At 45.2% G+C, this 21,646-nt stretch overlaps 1 gene segment (V, D, J or C); it reads right to left on the bottom strand.

The window, feature by feature from the left end:
* Window positions 1–1,577: 1,577 nt before the first annotated feature.
* LOC105547162 overlaps window positions 1,578–21,646 on the bottom strand; it is a 279,265-nt gene continuing 259,196 nt past the window's right edge. Inside the window, 4 exon segments of the C gene segment in view lie at window positions 1,578–2,126; window positions 3,082–3,189; window positions 4,073–4,117; window positions 5,998–6,270. Coding sequence covers window positions 3,083–3,189; window positions 4,073–4,117; window positions 5,998–6,270 — 425 coding nt within the window.

Raw genomic sequence — 21,646 nt, 5'->3', positions numbered from 1 at the left:
GGAGTTAGAGGCCCCCCAGAGTTCCCCGAAGGTGGCAAACCCCACCTTTGTGAAGGTGCTACAGTCCTACCATGTGTGAGGGTGGCCCTGCTGTGATGGAGTTCTGAGCCCTTTCCCTTTGGTGATCTTTAAGGGGATTGGATGTAGGTGAGAGATGGGGCAGCTTAGAAAGAACTGGGGATTTTGTGACTCCCCTCAGTAGGGCTGACCAGGAGAGGGGACACTGGTTCTTAATTCTACAGGGGGCACAGAATCAGCGGTGCAGGGAGTGGGAGGTAGCCTCCAGTCCTACCCGACATTTCGTAAGTGGCGACACATAAGCCTGTAGAGGGCAGGGGTGTGCTCTAGGTCACCTATTAAAGCTGATACAGGTTAAGTATCCCTAATTCAAAAATCTGAAATGTGAAATGCTCCAAAATCTGAAGCTTTTTAAGTGCCCACATGATGCTCAAAGGAAATGCTCACTGGGGCATCTTGGATTTCAGATTTTTAGATTAGGGATGTCGAACTGGTAAGTATAAGGCTAATATTCTACCTCCGACTCAAAAAGAAAAGAAATCCCAAACCTGATACACTTCTGGTACCATGCATTTCAGAGAAGGGATACTCAACCTGTAGCTTCTTCCCTATGAAAAAAAGCAGGCCTGAGCTGTAACTGAGAAGATTTACGTATTTCTGGCTGGGAGGGTCAGACGCATAGGGGAACCATGGAGGTATTCAGGGATGGAACCCTCTCCCACCGCCGGGCGTTGGTAAGCCTCAGCTTTGGGTCTTGGTAGCTGTGCTTGCTGGGTGGATGGGGGAGTGGTCTCTAAGCTGTGTTCCCCTCGGCATCCCTGACCCTGGGGAAAGGTGCTCTGGCAGCAGGAGTCTCAGGAGGGAGAGCACAGTGTGCTGTGGACCCCAGGGAGCCCCATGTCTTTTCTTCCAGGGGAGAGCTCAGGGCATCGACTCTCCTCGGTCAAATCTCTGGGCTCATGGGGAGACAACTCATCTCCTTTTTCCTCATTCTCACATCCGGGATGGTGGGAACATAAAGTCCTGCTGGGGCCACAGTCTCCTCTCAACCCTGCTCCTGCTGTCAGATTGGGCACCTCAAAGGGCTGGCGTGGGGCTGGGCCAGGCAGCAGAGTGGTGGGTGGTCCCCAGCCATGCATTTGTGAGACAATGCAGTTTCAGTGGAAACCCAGTCTGAGAGGAGAGGCAAAGGAAATGCTCCTGGAGGGCAGGAGATGTGGGTGGCATTTTGGGGACACTTGCTGTGTGGTCCCTGTCTGCTGCAGGTCACTGCCACCCATGTGTATGGGCTCCTGTTATGGGTGGTCCCGTGGCGTGGCATGAGAGTGGAAGCGAAGGGGCCCAAGCCGGTAGGTGGGTTTTCCCGGCCCTCAGCATAGCCTGCTAAGCGGAAGCTTTTAGAGGTTATTCCAAGAAGAGGTTGACTTAGGCAGCTTGTTGAATGAGGCTTCCTGGACCGCATCATAGACAAATGCCTTGGTTTTTCTCTGCCCAGCTAGTGATTACCAGCAAGCAGAAAATGACTGCAACCAAACCCAGTCAAACAGAGGCACAGTCTCTGCTCTTCCAAACCATTTTAATGAAGCCATTGGCAGCAGGATATACAACACACCCAGATACACAGCATAGCAGGGCCTCGATAATGAGATAATTTCCCCCCATGTCTTGAGAAGAAGAATAGTATGTATTTCTTTATGAACACTATTTAAAAAATATAAACCCCTCACAACGTTCTCCAGGACCTAGAGCTCAAGAGAACTCACTGAGGATCCATCATCTGTGGGGTGGTGGAGGCAGTCTCTGGGGAGCGGGAGGGAATGTGCACAGCCAGGGGCGGCTGCAGCAGCCTTGCCTCTGCCGTGAATGTCAGGCAGTGACAAGCAGCCATAAGGGAACAGAGGGGGTGGCAGCGGTGTTTGGCAGCTCTTCGGCAATCTTAATCACAAATTTGGGTAGGATCCAGTTGGTGGCATTGCCGGGGGGCACAGAGGTGGTAGCAGCTTTCTCCTCCATGGGGGTGGGAGAGCTCCCTTTGCTTGGAGAGGGAGAGGAGGGGTGATGCAGAGGAAGGAACGAGTGAGCACAGGCTGTCTTACAATCCTGCAGACCTGGAGTGAGGAAGAACAGAAGTCAGGCTGGACACTGAGGAGGACCCAGGACTGTTAGGGGTGTGATGGAGATGGCTCTGTTTGGGGCTGTGTGGTAGAGTTCTAGGAGCAAATGGATCCTGGAGTTCTTATTTTTTTATTTTTTTGAGACAGGATCTTGCTTTGTCTTCCAGGCTGGAGTGCAGTGGCATGATCACAACTCACTGCAGCCTTGATCTTGCAGGGTTCAAGCGATCATCCCATTTCCGCCTCTTAAGTAACTGGGACTACAGGTGTGCACCACCACACCCAGCTAATTTTTTCACTTTTTGTAGAGGCGGGGTCTCCCTATGTTGCCCAGTCTGGTCTCCAGCTCCTGTGCTCCTCCTGTCTCTGCCTCCCAAAGTGGTGGGATTACAGGCGTGAGGCCCCGCACCTAGCCTGGAGTTTTTTTGATGGTGATGGAGCAGGATGCAGTTGTCAGCAAGATGACTGGGGACCCTGGGGGAGGAGGGCGTGGAGACTCTAGCCAGGATTAGGGTATAATATGAGTGTAATGTCTTCTTTCTACTGAGCTAAGAGGGCCATATGGGGAGAGAGGACATGAGGAGAGGCCTTGGGGGTCCCTTTAGGTCACATGGTGAGAGAAGTACAGCACAAGGCATGCGGTGTAAACGGGTGTCTCTCTTCTTCCACTCATTAGCTGTGTGGCCTCAGTTTCTTCATTTCTGTTCTTCCTACCTCATAGGGGAGAAGTTCAACTGAGGTGGCTGAAATGAGCATGTTTTATAGTGTTTCAGGCCATTGTTATTGCACAAGAGGAATTTGTAACAGGAAGAAATAGAAGAGTTTGGTGGGCTCACTCAGGCTTTGGACTTAAAAGCAAGACCCTGCAGGGAGGCTTGCTCTCAGAGCTTAGGGTGCACCCAGAGACCCGCGTACCTAACCCCCACTCCCCAGTTTCAAGGCCCCTCACCTCAGCTGGACCACAGCCGCAGCGTCATGAGCAGATTAAACCCGGCCACTTTCAGGAGGAGGATTCGGAACCCAATCACTGACAGGTTTTGAAAGTTTAGGTTCATATCTGTAAAACCAAGAGGCCACAGCGGTTATGGGTTTGCATGTCCCAGGCCTGCATGGTCTGCAGGACACACCCATGGTTTTCCCCAAGGCAGAGCAGGCTGGGTGGGGGAGGCCTGCGGCTCCTGCATCACCTCTCCCTTGCAGCTTCTGTGCATATCCCCTTGCAAACATATTTCGTGCATTCTTCCAGGGCCAACAGTATTTTGTGTTTCAAGACAAAAACACCGACTAGACTTGGCTCTTATTTTATTTCCGAGCCCTTCTGGGGATGGGGTAGCTGCTCAGAATTTATCATTTCAATCCCTGGGGTCCATAGGGGCCCCTTAGTGAGTTCCGCTACCACGGGAGAGATGACTCAGTAAGAACAACTCAAATGGAAATGAATATGGGCCCAGCGTGGGTGTGAGGAGTGGTGGGGGGTTCTTGAGAGACAAGACCATTGCCTAGAGCCTATGTGAGTACTGTTGCTTTTCTTGAAAGAAGGCAAAACCTCTTGGCTGTGAAACTGTCCTCAGGATGATCTGGTTAGTTTAGGGCTATCCCTAAGGGAGTCAGAAATTTCACAGCTGGGCCACCCAGGAGCTCTCTCTGGCTCTCTTGACAGTGGAGCTGTTGTAAGGAATACAGGGGCCTAGGAAAAAGTCCTTGGTCTATTGAAGCTAGAAACTCATCCTCAAACTGCTTAGAATGGAAAGTCAGAGATGGTGAGAGGGATTCAGGAGAGACCCCACCCAGCTCTGGGCAGGTCTTGAACTGCTGTTTCCATTCCTCATCATTCATTCGCACATCTACTCATTTCTTCCCACTCCCTCATCCAGGCAGGATTATTGCGGGTTTATCACTTCTGCAACCCTGTGCAAACCCAGGCTAGACCCCTGTCTTACCTGTTTCAAAGCTTTTCTCAACCAGGTTGGCATCACAGACACTTTCTGAAAGGAAAAACACAGACATTCTTTCAGCATCCAGAGCAGGCTGACTCTCCCACCCCAGACCTCCTAGTTCTTGGGCAGGTGAACATCTACAGCCTTTCCATGCTTACTTGTGGAGAGATCTGGAGGGAACTTACAGCACACGGGCACATGCTAGGGAGAGCCCCTGGCCTTGGCAGGACTGATACCTTGGCTCCTGGACACCATTTCTATTTACTCAATATACACTGTTTGTGCAAAGTACATGTTGCATGACATAGGCCACAGGTGCCATCACACATAGACCCTGCTCTTGCGTAGCTTCATTCTGGAGTCCAATGGAGGCAGTGAGGCATACACAGTGGCAAGGGCCGTAAAGAGTATAAACAGGTACTTTCATGTGTTCCAAAAAGTTTTGATCCTTGTACCCCAAATTTGTTCCTTGGTTTCATCTTAATAAAATGGCACTATCATTGACTTAGCTGCTCAGACTAAAATCCAGCTGCCTTCCTTGATCCCCTCTTGGCTTTCTCATCCCTGCATGGTTCTACCTTTGAAACCTGAATGGTGTTGGTCACCTCCCTGCCACCACCCTGTCCAGGCCTCCATCATCTCTCTGCTGCAACTGCTCCCTTTCTGCTTCTGCTCTTGGCTTACAACCCACTCTCCATACAGCACTCAGATTGATCTTTAAGAAAAGCAGGCCGGGTGTGGTGGCTCGCGCCTGTAATCCCAGCACTTTGGGAGGCTGAAGCGGGTGGATCACCTGAGGTCAGGAGTTTGAGACCAGCTTGGCCAGCATAGTGAAACCCTGTCTCTACTAAAAATACAGAAAATTAGCTGGGTGTGGTGGTGGGAGCCTGTAATCCCAGCTACTCGGGAGGCCGAGGCGGGAGAATCACTTGAACCTGGGAAGCGGAGGCTACAGTGAGCTGAGATGCGCCATTGCTCTCCAGCCTGGGCAACAAGAGCAAAACTCCGTCTTAAAATAAAATAAAATAAAATAAAATAAAATAAAATAAAATAAAATAAATAAAATAAGCAAATTAGGTGTCCCTCCCCTGCTTGAAGCTGATCAACAGCTTTCTGGTATACTTAGAATACTGTCTGCCCTCTCATGGCCTAGGAGGCCCTGTGACTTGGCCCTGCCTCCTTCACTCAACTCATGCCTGCTCCTCTTCTCCTTTCTCATTGAGCTCCTGTCCCAGGCCTCTATAGGGTCCTCTGCCTGCCCTTGGTATGCTTGGTACCTTCAAGTAGCATTTCTTCAGAGAGCCCTTCCCTGACTTTTGTCGTGAAGGTGGCTGTTTTCTCAACCCTGAGTTAAAACACATTCCAATCTGAAGTTTTCTGGACTTTTCCCAGCTGACAGATGGGCTCCCCTAACTAGAATGGAGCTTCCTCTGGGCAGACCCCTCATCTGACTTTTATTCCTCCACTTCAGCACCTGGTGCATTCATGTACCGGCACAACCAGTGGTTGGTGGGTTAATGAGTGACTGCATGAGATTGACTTAGTAAGCTGGGAAAGATTTTTTGGCAGACAGGGAGAAATAAGGAGAGGCAACTTGGAGAAGGGCTTTAAAATGAGGCGTAGAAGAGCAGTAAGGGGCAAACAGTCCGAGCAAAGGCAGGCAGGTAGGAACTCAGTTGGAGAGACTGAGGCTGGGCCCAGTGCCCTCTCCTGCCACCTTCTCTTCATCTGCTTTTTTCCCGTGTCATTCTCTGGACTGCCAGGACAAGGCTCACTGTTTCTCAGTAAAAAGAGGGTTTTGTGGCAATTGATGAGGCCAAGACCACCAATCTGAGGAGTTTTAGACATCATTGACCAGAGCTCTGGGCAGAACCAGGCCACTCCTGAAGCAAGGTAACAGCCTGCGAAGGCACCAAAGCCGCCCTTACCTGTGCCGGGGAAGAAGGTGTCTGCTGGAATAACGCTGTCCTTGAAGGCGCTTGTACATGCAAAATCGGATTTGTTGCTCCAGGCCACAGCACCGTTGCTCTTAAAGTCCATAGACCTCATGTCTAGCACAGTTTTGTCTGTGATATGCACGTCAGAATCCTTGCTTTGTGACACATTCATTACAGAATCAAAATCAGTGAATAGGCAGACAGAGGTGTCATTGGATTTCGAGCCTCTCAGCTGGTACACGGCAGGGTCAGGGTTCTGGATATCTGTGGGACAAGAGGATCAGGGTTAGGACATGATCTCATTTCCTTCTTTCCCCCAACCCAGGCTGAAGTCAGATGCCAGTGATGGACAAGAACGGGGTTCCATGGGGCTGGCAAGTCATGGTCTCATGCTTTATATGGGAAACAGCATTTTAGAAACCAGCTGTTTTTGATGGACTGGGACTCAGGGACAGGCACACGCTATCAATCTTGGCCAAGAGGCCATGATTTCAGTGAACATTCACTGCCAGGCCTGGCCTGCCACTCAAGGAAACCTGAAATGCAGGGCTACTTAATGATATTGCTTATTCTTTTATTTAATAGGATCTTCTTCAAAACCCCAGCAATATAACTCTGGCAGAGCAAAGGCAGGCATGGAAAGAAGGCCGAGCAAAGCAAACTAGTGGTCTCCCCAACTTAAGCTGGGCATTAGCAGAATGGGAGGTTTATGGTATGTTGGCATTAAGTTGGGAAATCTATCATATCACCAGGAGATTTCACTCTCATTGATAGAGGTTTTGAACTATAAATCAGAACACCTGCGTCTAAGCCCCAGCACTACCGTTTACTCGATATAAGGCCTTGAGCAAGTCACAGCAGCTCCTTATGTCTCAGGAATTTCATCTGCAAAATGAATATGTTGCCTCATCCACCTTCCTAGCCAGGTTCTTCTGAGAAAGAAATGAGAGCTTCTCCATATAAAAATCTATTTAATAAATTGTAAAGTACCAAACAAATGTTAGTTGGAGCCATTGACCCTGGCAGAATATAGCTGTGATAAAGTGCTAGTGAGTCATGCAGGGCCACAGCGTCTATCCTTCACCCTCAGAAAGCAGGACCTGCTGGAGGCTTTTCCTTAGTGCTGAGACTCATTCTTTAGTATTTCCGTAGGATTTTGTGTTTTTAATGTGACTCTCATTGTTTATTCTTTCCGACCTCCTGCCTTTTGAGGAGGAAGCAGAGGTTTGTCGGAGGATTAGCATGTTGGGGCCACCCAGAGAGTTTCCAGCAGGGTGGGGATTAGAATTTCCCACCCAGTGGTTCTCTGCTCCCACAGCTCCTCACATACACACAAGATTTCTCAGACCCTGGTGATTCCCCGACAGTTGGTAAGCCAACCATGGTGGCCTCGGCAATGCCGACATCCAGCTGGATCCAAAACCAAAGAAATCAGCCCCTGGGATGCTGAGTGGAGGCAGAGTTGCCTGCAGCATGTGGCTGCCCCTGGAGCACTGGAGCAGGGGTGGGCTCCATGGTCAGAGGGGAGAGACATCCAGAGCTGTGGCTTCAGAGGATTCTGCCAACTTCCCTCCAACCTCCTTATACTTGGGCAGCCTGACATCTCTCTGGGTGAAGGCCCTAAGGCATAGTTCCTTTGCTGGGAAGGGACAGACAGAAAGCCATTAGCTCCACCAACACGTCCCCCTGATTGTTAGTCATCAGTGGGGGTCTTGGGAAGCACTGCAGAGGGGGAGAGAAGAGTCTGGAAGTGCTGATCCTCAAGCCAATCTGCATCTGGTGGCCCCTGATCAGGGAAAGTGGGCGGCTTTGTGGGGCAGAAACCCAACTTTGAGTCCTGGTTAAACACTCACTCAAGTCCTGGGGCCAGTGGGTGTCAGACTGGAGAAGATCTAGGCTGCTCTGTCTAGTATAATAGTCTCTAGCTACATGTGGCTGTTGAAATGAAAATTAGTCAATGTGAAATAAAATGTTTTCAATTAAAAATGGAAACTTCATTTCAAGAGCTCAATAGCCACATGTAGCTGGTGGCCATTGCATGGGACAGTGGAGATTGACAGAACATTTCCATTGCCACAGAAAGTTCTACTGGACACTGTTGGTATAGAAAGTGCAATGCCACGGAACACAAGACTCCGAGAAATGGCAACAGGGGCTGAGTTAGAGGTACTGAGTTTTTTTAAGCCTTTTTATACTTTCATCCCATGTACCTTTTATACTTTTTATTCCCATGTACCTCTAGTTCAACTTTATCTCTTTGCCACTTTTAATTTGGAGGTGTTTAGGGGTCTGCCTGCCAGAACCCTTTGGGGACAGACATCCTATTCTACCCTAGTAAGAATAACACATCCCATCACTGACGATATCAGAAGGTAGGCTTGGCAAGACGGAACCAATTTTTTGATGTGGAAGTTCAGCTATTCTAGATCCTAAACTGTCCTTTACATTCAAAATGAACTGCAGAAGCACATGTGCTCTAGTGCTTTAAGTCCCTAGGGACACAGCAGTGCTTGAAGGCTCCCTTACCATTAAATCTGTCCCCTGTAGTTGGGCACTAGGGACCCAGAAATCAGAATTAGTGACACTGGCTCTGGGTCCCACTGAGGTTCTAGTGAGCATCAGGAAACTGTGGGCATGGGCAGACATACGGGGAGAAATGGAAACTCTGGTTCCTTTGCCAAATTGCTACTGGGAGGTAACACCTTCATACCACTCCCAGTGTCTCTATTACAGAATCCCTTAGGTTTCTCCTCCTCTAAGGTGTGGGATGATGCCTCTCAGAGCCCACTGAGGAAGGAGAGGGGAGGTCTGCAGCACCGTAGCTGGCTCCTCTCACTTTCACTTCTGGTCTGCATCTCTAAATCGGATTCTCAGTTTCCCAATGGCTGGCTGGCCCGGCCCTAATTTCTGTATTTTCATGCTCTAGTATTTCCTTTTTCCATGCCTAAAAAGACATGTTCTCTGAGTACTTTTCAACCAATTTTATTATCAGATGTATACTTAGGCTACAATGCATGTGCCTTCATTATTCCCAGGATCATGCCTTCTTTCTTGTTGTTCCCTATGCCCAGAACTCCCCTTCTCTCCTTTCTCTGCCCATACAGATCTTATCCATCCTTCAGGGCTCAATGAATCCTTTGTACCACATGAAACTTCTCAATCTAGGCCAACTTTTCAGCCAGCACCCTATCCCCTCTGAATCTCTATTGTGTCCATTGATGTCATCAACTGGTCAATACTAGAATAGTTTTCGGGCTGCTTAATTTACAACAGTTCTGTACCTTTGTCTAGTTTTTATACCACTTGAGGACCGGACAGGAATCTATCTTACACTTCATACTCAGTCTAGCATTTTATAGAGTGATAGTCACATAGAAGGCATTTTACAATACCCATTGAATGATTAAAGTCAAATTTTAATGTGTTTGACCTAGAGAAAACATGAATATTCAAGACAGATAGTGATGCTTTTCCCTTCCCAGACCTCTGTAAGACAATTAGTTACAACATCTTCAGCAAGCCTCACCATGATAATAAGTGATATCCCCAGAGAAAGGATTAGCGACACTGGCCCATGGGGTTGCAAGTGGTGCCACCTGGGATGACTCACCAGATATAATGAACACATGGGTTCCTTTCCCAAATGTGAGTTTATCAATTGTTCCTCCAGTATTCACACTATGGGTGACACCATTGCAGAAATTCACAGGACCTACCTGTTACTTAAATGAGAGAAACACTGATCTCCCCTACAAGGCAGGAGAATCACACTCCTAAGAGTTAGACCTTCTGCTCTTTTGCACTGAAATTTCGCTTCTGATATGTACAGTTCTCCTCCTGCTCCATTCTGCTGTGGTTCCCTCAGCTGAGGTTGTGATTTCATATGGTTTCAATTAACTAAGAATTCAGTAGAACAAAAACCTCAATTCCAGGCAGCAGTATCTTGGATACGTTTGTGGAAGGTTCAGGAGTCCTTGCTCATCGCCTGCCTCATGGTTCCTAAGGTCCCAGCCTAAGGATGATGTCTGCAGAGCACTGAGTGCTGGATGGGAGGATTTTCTGGGGATGGGTGGAAGAAACTATTTGGGAGCCCACAGAGGAAAATACCTGGGCTCAAGTCGGCATTTTGGACAAAGAAGAAATAGTTGTCCATCCTCCCTTGCTCTCCTGCTTCATTCTACTTACTTGGCTGGATGCTCAGTCTGGTCCCTGATCCAAAGATTATCTTGGAAGCACTGCTGTACCCCCACTGTGGGTAAGGTCTTTGAGATAACCTTCTTGATGCTAATCTGCTGGAACCCACTGGGGTCTCAGAGCAACATTCTAAAAGGCTCACTGGGTCTTTGTTGCTTCCCACAGAAGCTATTCCCCTTTCCCTTTATGATAGTGTAAACCTTAGTATAAGCAAAGCCTCAGTAATAATAATTATAATAATATTTTAGAAAAGCTACTACTTATTGATCACTTTTTACATTCTGGCCATTATCTCATATTATTAGGATGTAGTTACAGTCATTTTGCTGTTGAGAAAGTGGAGGCTTTATTGAAAACAGCCAGTGAGAGTACAGCCTGAATTTTTCCCAGGTCTGTGGGCCTCCCTATACACTGCTGCCTCTATACCTTATAATTGCGTGTGGTATACTTGCCCTTCAGTTAGGGGTCTGGGCCACTTTTACCCTTAGGAGGAAGTCGAAAACTCTCCTAACTGCAGAGAGGAAGATGCTATGGGTAGGGATCCCCATACCATGTTTATTAGCCACTTCAGGGAATTTAGCTACCTGCTGCAATAAAAGAGAATTTGTGTTTGCCATTAACTCATCTCTTTCCCCCAAGGGCACTTTGCTAATTTCCTGAATGTTCAGATTATCTGGTGCCGATATTATCAGCTTCGCTTGAAAGCACTGAGTATTTGGGACTCTTTTTATGTTTCTATAAATTATTCTGCTCAGATTTTCATTTACTCAGTTGGCTCTTGGCACTTCTGTGTTTAGTATGAGAAATGGGAACATTTTATGTCACCAAGAGAGCTTGTAGAAATGGAAAATGAGTGCTTCTCAATAGATCCCCAAGTTTGCCATAAATCATCACCTGTTTTCTCATAGACAAGTGGTCAGTTCTTTTTGCACTGGTCACTTGCAGGGTCATACTCACATGGGTGTACAGCCAGCCTGGTCCCTCCTCCAAAAATCAGCTTATCGTAGCCACCAGAAAACACACAATCAGATGGTGCTTTACAAGAACTCTAACCTGGGCAGGACCAGCCTGGCTGGGGCACTCCATCTCCTGTCCCTGTTTTACAGGCTCCCCCAAGTCAAACTTCCTCTGACAAGAGAGAAAAGTCTCTTGTCTTAAGACCACTAGGTCTTAATTCCTCCTACTCACTCCTGAAGATGCATTAGAGGCCTCATTGATGCTGATTATTTCTTTCTAATCATCATGAAATAGCTTCATTTTATTTTGGCAATTGCTGAACACCGAGGCAACTGTGCAGCAAACGCTCCAGCCACTGTCAGAACAGCTCCGGGGCAGGTTAGATGCAGGCGTCAACATGCAGGATCTATGCTGCCCCAACACTTTGCAGGGTTTACCTACTAGAAACAATGGCAACTTTAACGCCTTTTTCCAAATGTGAATTTTTGGTCTTTTTGTACACACCTTTCTAACACACCTTGGAACTGTATATTTCCAAGATGATTCTGCTCTTAATAGGGATAAGTTTCCTTAGAACAAATCTTTTTTGGGTGGTCTCTCAAGTGGAGACAGACTTCATATATTTATCATTAGACCTCTTTCTTTTTTGCTGCTAGAACTCTAGAGATGTGATAGTGGAAGATGTGTGTATGTACCAGGCAATGAGAATTGGAGGCTAGCCTTGTCTTCTGTTTTACTTCCATTGCAACTTGCATGTACCTCCACTATGACATGGTGACAATGGGCTATAGTTGTCTGTTTGCACTCTGAGCTCCTGGATGGCAGAGACCCTCCCTCCTTCCCTCTTTTCCTCCCTTCCTTCCTTCTTCCCTCCATCCCAGTCCTTCCTCCACTTTCTTTCCTTTCCTTCCCTTCCCTCCTCTCCCATTCCCTTCCTCACACTTAGCATAGTGCTTGGAATAAAATAATTGTCCAATAAATATTTGTTGAGTGCATAAACCCTCTAAATATTTCCATTCATTTCTAATGCAGTTCTGCTATCTTCTTTTATTAGGCCTATTTAATTTCTTCTTTAACTTCTATATGGTTCCTTTCTACAAACTTTTTATTATTTTGATGGCATTATTTAGGCTCTAAGTTCTTCCTGTGTCTCTCAGTTGGATGTGCAGTTTTGAGAAAGTGTGTCCAATGCCCAGAGTCTTTGGAAAGCATAATTCATCACCTTTCATGAAAACGAAATGGTAACAAAAAACAATCTTTTGGCATAATCAGTCACAGTTTCTTTTCTGATAAAGATCTTTTGTCTCAAAGGAATCTGTCTCTGCAATGATGAAATGGCCAATTCCCGTTGGCAAATACTACTGATAGAAAACAGACTATTAAGCTAGTGGCTAGGAATTAAAATTTCAAGATATTCAAGCCTCATAAACAAACATGAAAAATTAGTTCAGGAGGTACAGATTCATCATCTGAGAAAGCAGAATAGGGGCTTTCTGTGTCTTTGGCCAGAGCCTAAGTTTGGGTACTTACTTGGTTGCACTTGGAGTCTTGTTCCACTCCCAAAAGTAAGTGCTCTCCTGCCCGTGTCCACACCCTGGTACATCACAATACAAAATCCTGCCCTCTGCCAGCTGGGGGCAACTGCCCATGACCCTCACACACTCACAGCTTCTCTCTTGGGAGAAAAGCTTTTAAGCAGCCTATTCTATGGTTTTGATGATAAATTTTTCTTTCTAACTTCATGCCCAATAAACAGTCCCCCTAAGTTTCTCCTTCCCTCCCTGCCATAGCTATATCCTGCCACCAACCCAATGGCTCTACTGATCTCTTCAGAAGTGCTGAGTCACCATGCCATGGTCACTATGGTAAGAAGGCTCAGGATGGGCAAACCAAAGACCAAGCAGATGGCCTTGGAGGTGTGAGGTCTTCCTTCACAGAACGCAGTAGGCATGGTGGTGGCACGGTTAATAACAAGGCCCTAGAGTCAAATAGATTTGAGTTAAACTCTAGCTCTGTCACTCCGGGCTATAGAATCTTGGATAAGTTACTTATCCTAAGCCTCTGTTTCCTCACCTGTAAAATGGGCAAAATACCAGCTACCTATTATTAGGATGTATGTAATCATTGAATGAGAATTACATAAAAGACAGAGAATGGCCACTGGCACATATCAGGCATTCAGTAAATAGTGGCTCATAATGGGATGATTCCCAGCAATGCTTTACACAAGGAGAAAGGATGAGGCTTCTTGCAGCCAGAAGCCCAGAAACACATCCCTGAACCACCCATTCCAGTACCAAATTTAATGATGGAACAGATCACAACACAAACTCTCACTACTGTGGCATCCTTCCATAATATAATCTGTCTGCAAAATTTCTCTTGATCATTTCTATAATACTTACACGGATGAACAATAAGACTGGTTCCTCTTCCAAATGTAAGTACGTAGCCTCCTCCTGATGCACATAGTGAGGAGAGCCTTTGATAAAACCTATTTCATGTGACCTCCCTCTACCAATTGCCCCGTGGTATTGGGCAACATCCTGGGAAACCCTCCTGAATACTCTCCGAGTTGTAGAAAGTCTCCTACTGCTGTCCTTAGAGCCCCCGAGTGCTAGCGCCTAGGGGTGGGAGCCAGGGGCTGGGGACTGGAGAGCTCTTCAGCCCCCATGTACCCAGGGGAAAATACCACCTTCCCATCAGCAGAGAAGCAGGGCAGCAACTCCCCATGTCTGCTCCCAGCACCCTAATACAAACACCACATTCTGTTTGCTTGGGGCAGACATTCTGAGGGTCTAGCTCTGTTACTCTTTAGTCAGATGCAAGGAGCTTCTGAAAATGCTCCAAGGACAGAAAGCAAAGAAAATTTTATGTGACATTTTGCTGAAGCTGTTCTGACCTCCTTTTCTCGAAGTATTCCTTGTTCTCTTTTCCTTTCCAGAGTCTTTGGCACTTCCCACTCCTAGTCTTCTTCCCATGGGAGACCCAGGGGTTGGATTTCTGCATATCCCTGTCCGAGGCAACACTAAATCCAAGAGTTTAGGCACTTCCTGTGATTTGTGCTTTCATCCTTCCCTCTTTACCACCGAGAATTAGGCCAAGGCATCCAAAGCCCTTGGACTCCTTTATTTCTAATGACCTTGACTCAGACGGGGCCCTGCCTCTGTGAAACCCTATAATTATAGAGAAAAAAGTCACAATAATTTCCATAGAATTTTTGAAAGATGGGAGGAAACAGAGACCATGCTGTCTACTTCAGAGATATGAAAACGGAGGCCCAGGGAGGTCATGGCCTGGGCCACAGTCCTGAGCTGGGGCAGGAACTCAGCGCTTGGCTCCCTAGCAGGTGGGTACTGCCAACACTCAGCTTATCTCACACTGGGTTTGAGGGTCACTTAGCAAAGAGCTGTGTGGCTCCACCAAACTCAGGGTGGGAGTAAGGGGCTGGGGCCCCTCCACTGCTCTGCACTGACCATAAGCACGGTCTTGAACAGATGCTAGACCCTGGCGTCAGGCCCCTGTGCAACATGAGCAAGATGTTCCCATGGTCCCCTCCAGCTCTCACTTCTGTGGTCCTTTGTTCAATCTGAAATCCAGCCTCAGGGAAGATCAGGAGTAGCTTTACATGAGAACAGGAGTGTGTTCAGTGGAGATGCAGAAAGAAGGGGAGAGTGAAGGAAACCAAGGACAGGCAAAGATTTGGGACAGTGGCCGCCTAAGGTTCTTCGATATGGCACTGATGAATGGCATGTCCTTTCCCCGCTCCCTTGGAAATAGGAGGCTCTCCAGCAGAGGGTAGGGATGGGAGTGGGTGTGGCCATTTGTGCAGGAGGATCCCAGCTCACTTACTTGGTATGACCACCACTTGGGTCCCCTTCCCAAAAGCGAGTCTGTTGTTCCCATAGTCACAGTATATAAGCGTATTACAAAAACATCCTGGTTTTGCCCATCCCCTTTCTGAAGACACATCCCCTTCACAGTAGCTCTAAGATCTGGAAACCCTGAAAGGTGGATCCTAGTTTTCCTTGTAATGGGTGGTATGAGGACTTGAAGGAACCTCCCTAAAGGGTATAAACAGCACCAGACCCCAATGCTACCTGTTGGCCTTAATTTTCCTCATCACAGCTATCAACAAACACCGCTTTGGCTATTTCTTCTTTGGGAGAAACAGAATCTTTACAAAACTTCATGAAAAACATTGCATCCTAACATAGGCTGGGTGGGTGTGAATATTTCTAAAGATACCAGAGAGCAAGCGGGCACTTTCCTACTTCATCTGCCATGCTTGAGAAGAAGGTATCATTTTCCTGTGGACATATGCAAAAATGTATTTTTCACCTTGCCATAAATGCACACTGTGCTGGGGCACATGCTAAAAACATGCCTTGGCATGACTCAGAGTCACTGCATCCTCTCGGGGCTGAGTGAGAGTCTTGGGTGACTCACGCCTGACTCATTCCTGTTTCTCTTCTCACCCTGCTCAAGGATGCTAACTGCCGAGGGGGCTTTTGTCCTCAAGAAAGTCAAAGATCTCAGCACAGAACAGACTCAATTCCTTTTCCAGAAACACTGATGGGGGAATCATGTGTGTTCTCTGTCAAAGAATGTGGACTGTGCATGGTCATACCTGTCCTGTCTCCAGCCATCAGGGAACCCACCCCCCTATCTTGGAACATGCATATATAAATTGTTATTAGACCTTTTATTATGAGTGCTTAGTATCCCTGATAAGACTGGAAGTTCTTGAGATCAGGAGCCCTATCTTAGGGTTTAAAAAATTCTTTTCTTTGTTTCTTTCTTTTTAAACCAACTATGATTCCCTGGTTTGTTGATGATACTCAATAATCATTTACTGAATTGAACTGACTTTTATTGTGCATAATTATCGGAACAGGGAGGCCAGTTTTGGGAGAGGTTAAAAGCTAAATATACTCTTGGTAAATGTGAGCTGCAAAATCTAAGTGCTTAGGCAAGGAAAAACCAAGGAAGCATTTCTAAGAGAGATAATAAGAAGGCAATATAAAAACCGAAACATCGTGAGGTTCATATGACCCTCAGCAGAGAGGCGAGAACTGAGGAACAAATAAGAAACTTGACTCAAAGCAAATTCAAATATTTCTCCCCTGATATCTTGAGAATAATAATTCTCCTTAAAGGCAAAAAGAATAATATGGCAGAAAATGTATATTTGAAATGAGTAGCATTGTTATGATTAATAACAACAAAATAGTAGTAATAATAATCCATTATAGACCAGAATAATTATATCTATATATGCCCAATATTGAGGATAGGGCTACACACTTCTGCAGATTTGACTTACTTGGACTGACCAGAAGTTGCGTGCCAGTTCCGAATACGAGTTTCTGAAAGCCTGTGTTCACACTCTGACGTAACTCTGTACAAAATGGGACCCTGTCACTGGGCCATAGCCTGGGATTGCCAAGTCACATGCAAGTTAGTTACTGAGGGTGTTTCTACGTCTGCATGCATGTGCCAAAGTGGTAGGGGGCATCTAATTTTACTATTTAACCTTAATTCTCCTAATATCATTGGAAGATGACAACAAATAAGATAGAACCCAACTGAAGATTCTGCTTTGTATACAGTGGATTATATAAAAGTGTCACTAATATTCAAGTTAAAAAAGTTATTCATATAATTACAGAGTTTCAGTTCCAGATAGGACCTAGGGAAGTTTTATCCATACACACTTAACTGTCTGTTATTATACATGTTTCCTGCAAGAGTGATGCCCATGGATACTGTACAGTGCAACATTATTATTGCCAATTTATCTTCTAATTTAACTAGCAGACAAAACTATGTGCCCTTCCCCCCAAAAAGAAAAAAAAAATCAATGAAAACAGATGTCCTTCAACTGTAATATAAGTCAGGTTATTTCATGGAACTTACTTGCTTCAACAAATAGTTTTGTTCCTGCTCCAAAGACAGTTTTGAAGCCTCCAGTATTTCCCACAGTGATTTGCACTGCGACAAAATGGGCCATTTCCTTCTCCTTCCATTTTTACACTACAGCTGGGGAGCAGGTCTAGGGAGCCTATACTAAGGTGCTAGTAATAAGGAGGACATTTTTATACTCTCCTTGTAAAACCTATTTTTTTTTTCCTGTTTATGAGCATAACTCGCACTTCTTACCTATCAGAAGTTTAGTTCACCAAACAGCAGCCACAGAATATGGCCCCAGGACCAGGATCTCCAGGTTCTAGTCCCAGCTCTAGTTTGCACTGACTTTATGACCATTCAGCCAACCTCTCTGGGTCTTAATCTCCTTATTGGGAAAATAAAGAGGTTTGCACTAGATATTTTGAAGCTCCTTCTCAGAGCTAAAGTTCTATGTCCAAAGTGCCTTCACCCTTCATTTCTCTATAACTCATAAACGAGTCAGGCTCTTGTAGATCAATTATACTGGTGGCTGGTCTCCCTGGGGAAAATAATAGAAACAGTGAAGGAAAGTGACAGTCAGAACAAGGGAGTGGCAGCAGCCAGCTCCCCTCTCTCTTCTCCTTATTGGGGTAAATGCTCCCAGCAACTCTGTACTTTTTGTTTTGTCATTGAAAGGGGAAGAGAACTCTTTAGACATTTGGGCCATCCATGTCAAGATTTCCCGAAGCACCCTCTCTAACTCACAGCAATATCTAAAGCAGCAAAGATAAATTCCAAGCATTTCACCAGTCACTGTGATTGGCATCACCTCTCATTTCTAAGTAAACTAGGGCATAAGCTCTGCGACATCATGCAGTAGAAACAGCAGGGCTTTCAGGTGTAGTGGTGGGTGCCTGTAATCCCAGCTACTCAGGAGGCTGAGGCAGGAGAATCGAGTCGCAGTGAGTTGAGATTGCGCCACTGCACTCCAGCCTGGGCAACAGAGTGAGACTCTGTCTCAAATAAATAAATAAATAAATAAAATTTAAAAAATTAAAAAAAATAATAAAGGAAAGAAAGAGCAGGGCTTTTTAGTCAGGCCGGCAGACCCAAGTTTAAATTTAGGTCCTTTACATACTAGCTTTGGGATCTTGGACACTTCTTTCTCTGAGCCTCAGTTTCTTCTTCTGTAAAATAGGATACTTCCCCCCACCTCATAGAGATATTGGAGATAAACAATTCTACATGTCATGCATCTAGCATAGTATCTAAACATCGTAGAGACTGAGATGGTGGTTATTATTCCTATGTTAAGTTAGGTTGTTGATTAACAGGGCTATTTCCTGAGGATTTTAGAATTTGTTTATGAAATACAAGATTCCATACTCTTGAGTCCTATAAACTCTCAGGTGGTATAATAGCGAAATCCCAGAACAACCGATTTTGAGGGTTTTGACCCCCTCATCCACTGGAGGAGTCAGAGGTGCAGAGAGGGGCGATGACTCATTCCAATATCACACAGCCAGTTGGGACCAAATCAAACCTAGAACTCTGGACTGAAACCAGAAGCCCTGGGTTTCTTTCTCTGTACTTCACTGACTCTTCTTGGATGATGTTTAGTATAAGGGGGCACAATCTCTGGAGTGAATTGGGAGTGTTTTTTTGGGGGCATGGGTAAAATTACCTTGCATATCCTCTTCTAAGTGCACCTCTGAATCCACGGCAGTGGAAGTAGAAAGGATCTATTTGATCATGACAATGCAATTTTCTGCTCTTCTAGCTCTTCTAGCTCTAGCGGTTAGCTAAATTCCACCCCAAAGAAAGCATGCTTAAATAGTCTTTAATACTTTCACTCATTTATCTGGGTGTCACAATTCTTAATGCTTCAGTAATAGATTAAAAATAAGATATAATGACAAAAATAACATCACCTTTTCTTCTGCTTATTGTCACCAGAATACATTTTGTAATTACCATAGAATCTCATACTTACTCAGTTCCACTTTTAGCTGAGTGCCTGTCCCAAAGGTGAGTTTGTTTCCTCCTCCCATGAGTATCACAGTGTTTGATGCCTCACAATAAACTCCCTTTTAGGTCACTTCACCCCTTTTCTTGATGTGCTCTAATGAGTTAGAAAACACTCAAGCTTTAATATAGCTATTGAGTTACTCTTAGGAGAAAAAGTGCTCTAAATGGGATAAATTCATGGACTTTTTGTACTAAGAGACCAGAGAGGCCATTGGACCCACTTCCCCATTTACAGATAAAAAAACTGAGGCTTAGAGGCAAAAGATCTGGTCTAAGTTACATTGTTAGTTGGTAGCAGAGACCAAAACATGGCTCTATTTGAATCCCAATCTAGCATTTCTTTCCCTCCACCACAGGCTCAAATGTACTGTGTCATTTGCTTAATTTTCTTCTTCCCTTTGGCCTGGAAACTTGATTTCTTTGGGTGTTTGATTTCAATTAAACAAGAATTTATCAAGTACTTGCTTTTGTAAAAGGACCATATCAGACACTTCATGGAATATTAAAGAGTGTCTATTCTCAAGGATCTTTTGGTTCAAATAGGCAGATATTCTCAGTAAGAAAAGATTTCTGTAGCTGCATATGTCACAGATTGTCTAAGATTCCACAGCTAAATTTGGGATATGGAGGGCTAGAGGAATGTGAAGGGTGCTTGGGGAGAGACCACAGTCTAGGCTTTAAACAGGAATTGAGGCTATTTCTGGAAAAACCACATTTGTCCTAATTGTCTAGAGTATTAGTCTCTTCTCCATCCTGACCTAGTGAATTAGTTCTACTGTTATTTCCAACTCTTCTATTAGCTATTTTCATTTTTAAATGAAGAGTCCATGGAGGCTCAATCTTAAATTCACAGAACATTGATAATAAAACAAAGATGATGCAATCCATGAGGATAACACACAAGACATATGGAAACCTTAAACCAGATAAGGGGAAAACATGGGTGGGATGGGTTCAACATGTACCTGGGAAGACTAGAAGCATTGTCCCCTTCCCAAAGGTGAGTGTGCTGTATCCTGAATTCACACTATAGCAAATCCTCATACAAAAATGACCTGCAGTGTTTTAACCCAGGGTCTACTTAGGGAAAAGGAAAGAAAACCTTCATTTATGGAGAACCTATTATGAGCCAAGTGGATTAATAATATGCATAATTATACTACCTCATTTGGGCCTCAACTGTGCCACAAGCTTAAATATTACCCTCATTTTACAAATGAAGAATAGGTGATCTGAGGCTGAGCAGGGGCCAGCACTGCTAACAAAGATGTAAGTATCCTGGATCCACAAGATACTTTGGCAGAGAATGGATAAATCTTAGGAGGAGCTATGAGAAAAGACTCTTCTTCCTTGTTCCTTCTAGAGAGGGATTACAGCTATATTAGGGTGCTAGAACCAGACATCAGAACTCTAGTAACAGTGCTCCTAAAAATCTCCAGCTCATTTTCCATTATGCAATCATTTCCTGAGACATGAGGACATTTTACCTCAATCTTTCTGTTGCCTCTCTGACGCCTTACTTACCAGGCCTGACCAGGAGTTTGGTCCCACTCCCAAAGATCAATTTATAGCCGCCATCCATCCCACAGTGTTTCTTAGTCAGTCAAAAACACCCAGAAGCCCACACATCCTTTTCACACCTAAGACATAGAGATATGGCCTTTTCACCCACAAGGAGATATGGGTTACGTTTTAACTTTCTTTTTACACAGGTCATTTGACTCCAATTTGGGGTATTTACTGAGTATCACTTGAAATGAAGTTTCTACCTGCCCACATCTCTGGCTCTGTTGCCATCAAACTCATGATGTTCAACTCCATTTACCCAACAGATGTAGCTAGCCCTTCTTTCATTTCCATTACAGTTATCAATTTTTAGATTCCTGACATAGCATCACCCCTAATTTTAACTTCAATCAATCTGAAACTTCACGGAATAGCATCCAGATCATCATGAGTGGCAGCTTCCTGCTCCCCCGAGTCAACTCATTTTAGAAGCTCAGTGACTCCTTGTTACTCACTTGAGTCCCATCCAGCCCCTAGAACCAAGCATCCCTCTGATTAAAGGACACCTACTCTGCTTTAAGCTTGGTAAAAAGTACCACTTGTCTTCTCTTTAGTTCTTTTCTTTGCAAATCCACTGTTTTCCATTGGCTTCACGAGCAATGTCTTAGCTTTTTTGATATTAAGAAGAAACACAAACTGGATAAAACAGTACTAAGAGCATGCTAACGGACGTTATTATACAATCCCTTTATTTCAGTCTCCCGAAACAGTCAGAAAAGAGCAGGCCCACTATATCCCTTTATGTGCTCCAAATGTTACGGTCTGAGAGAAGACAACACAAGGAAGAGGAAATGCATAGGAAATTGGACTCACTTGGGATGACTTGGAGCTTTGTTCCATTTCCAAAGGTAACTTTCTGGTAGCTTCCAGAATTCACACTGTAATGCCTGCCTTTACAAAATGACTTCCCTTCCCCTGCCCTTTTCATTTGGGTAGCATTTGAGTCACTATACTTCAGTAGAAGAGAGAGTGCTTTTTACCAATGCCTAGGGCTACAGATTACATG

The sequence above is a fragment of the Mandrillus leucophaeus genome, unplaced genomic scaffold (genome assembly GCF_000951045.1).
Source record: "Mandrillus leucophaeus isolate KB7577 unplaced genomic scaffold, Mleu.le_1.0 Scaffold380, whole genome shotgun sequence".
Classification (NCBI taxonomy): Eukaryota; Metazoa; Chordata; class Mammalia; order Primates; family Cercopithecidae; genus Mandrillus; species Mandrillus leucophaeus.
The sequence above is the reverse complement of the archived record's forward strand: the minus strand, read 5'-3'. Positions and strand labels throughout refer to the sequence as shown.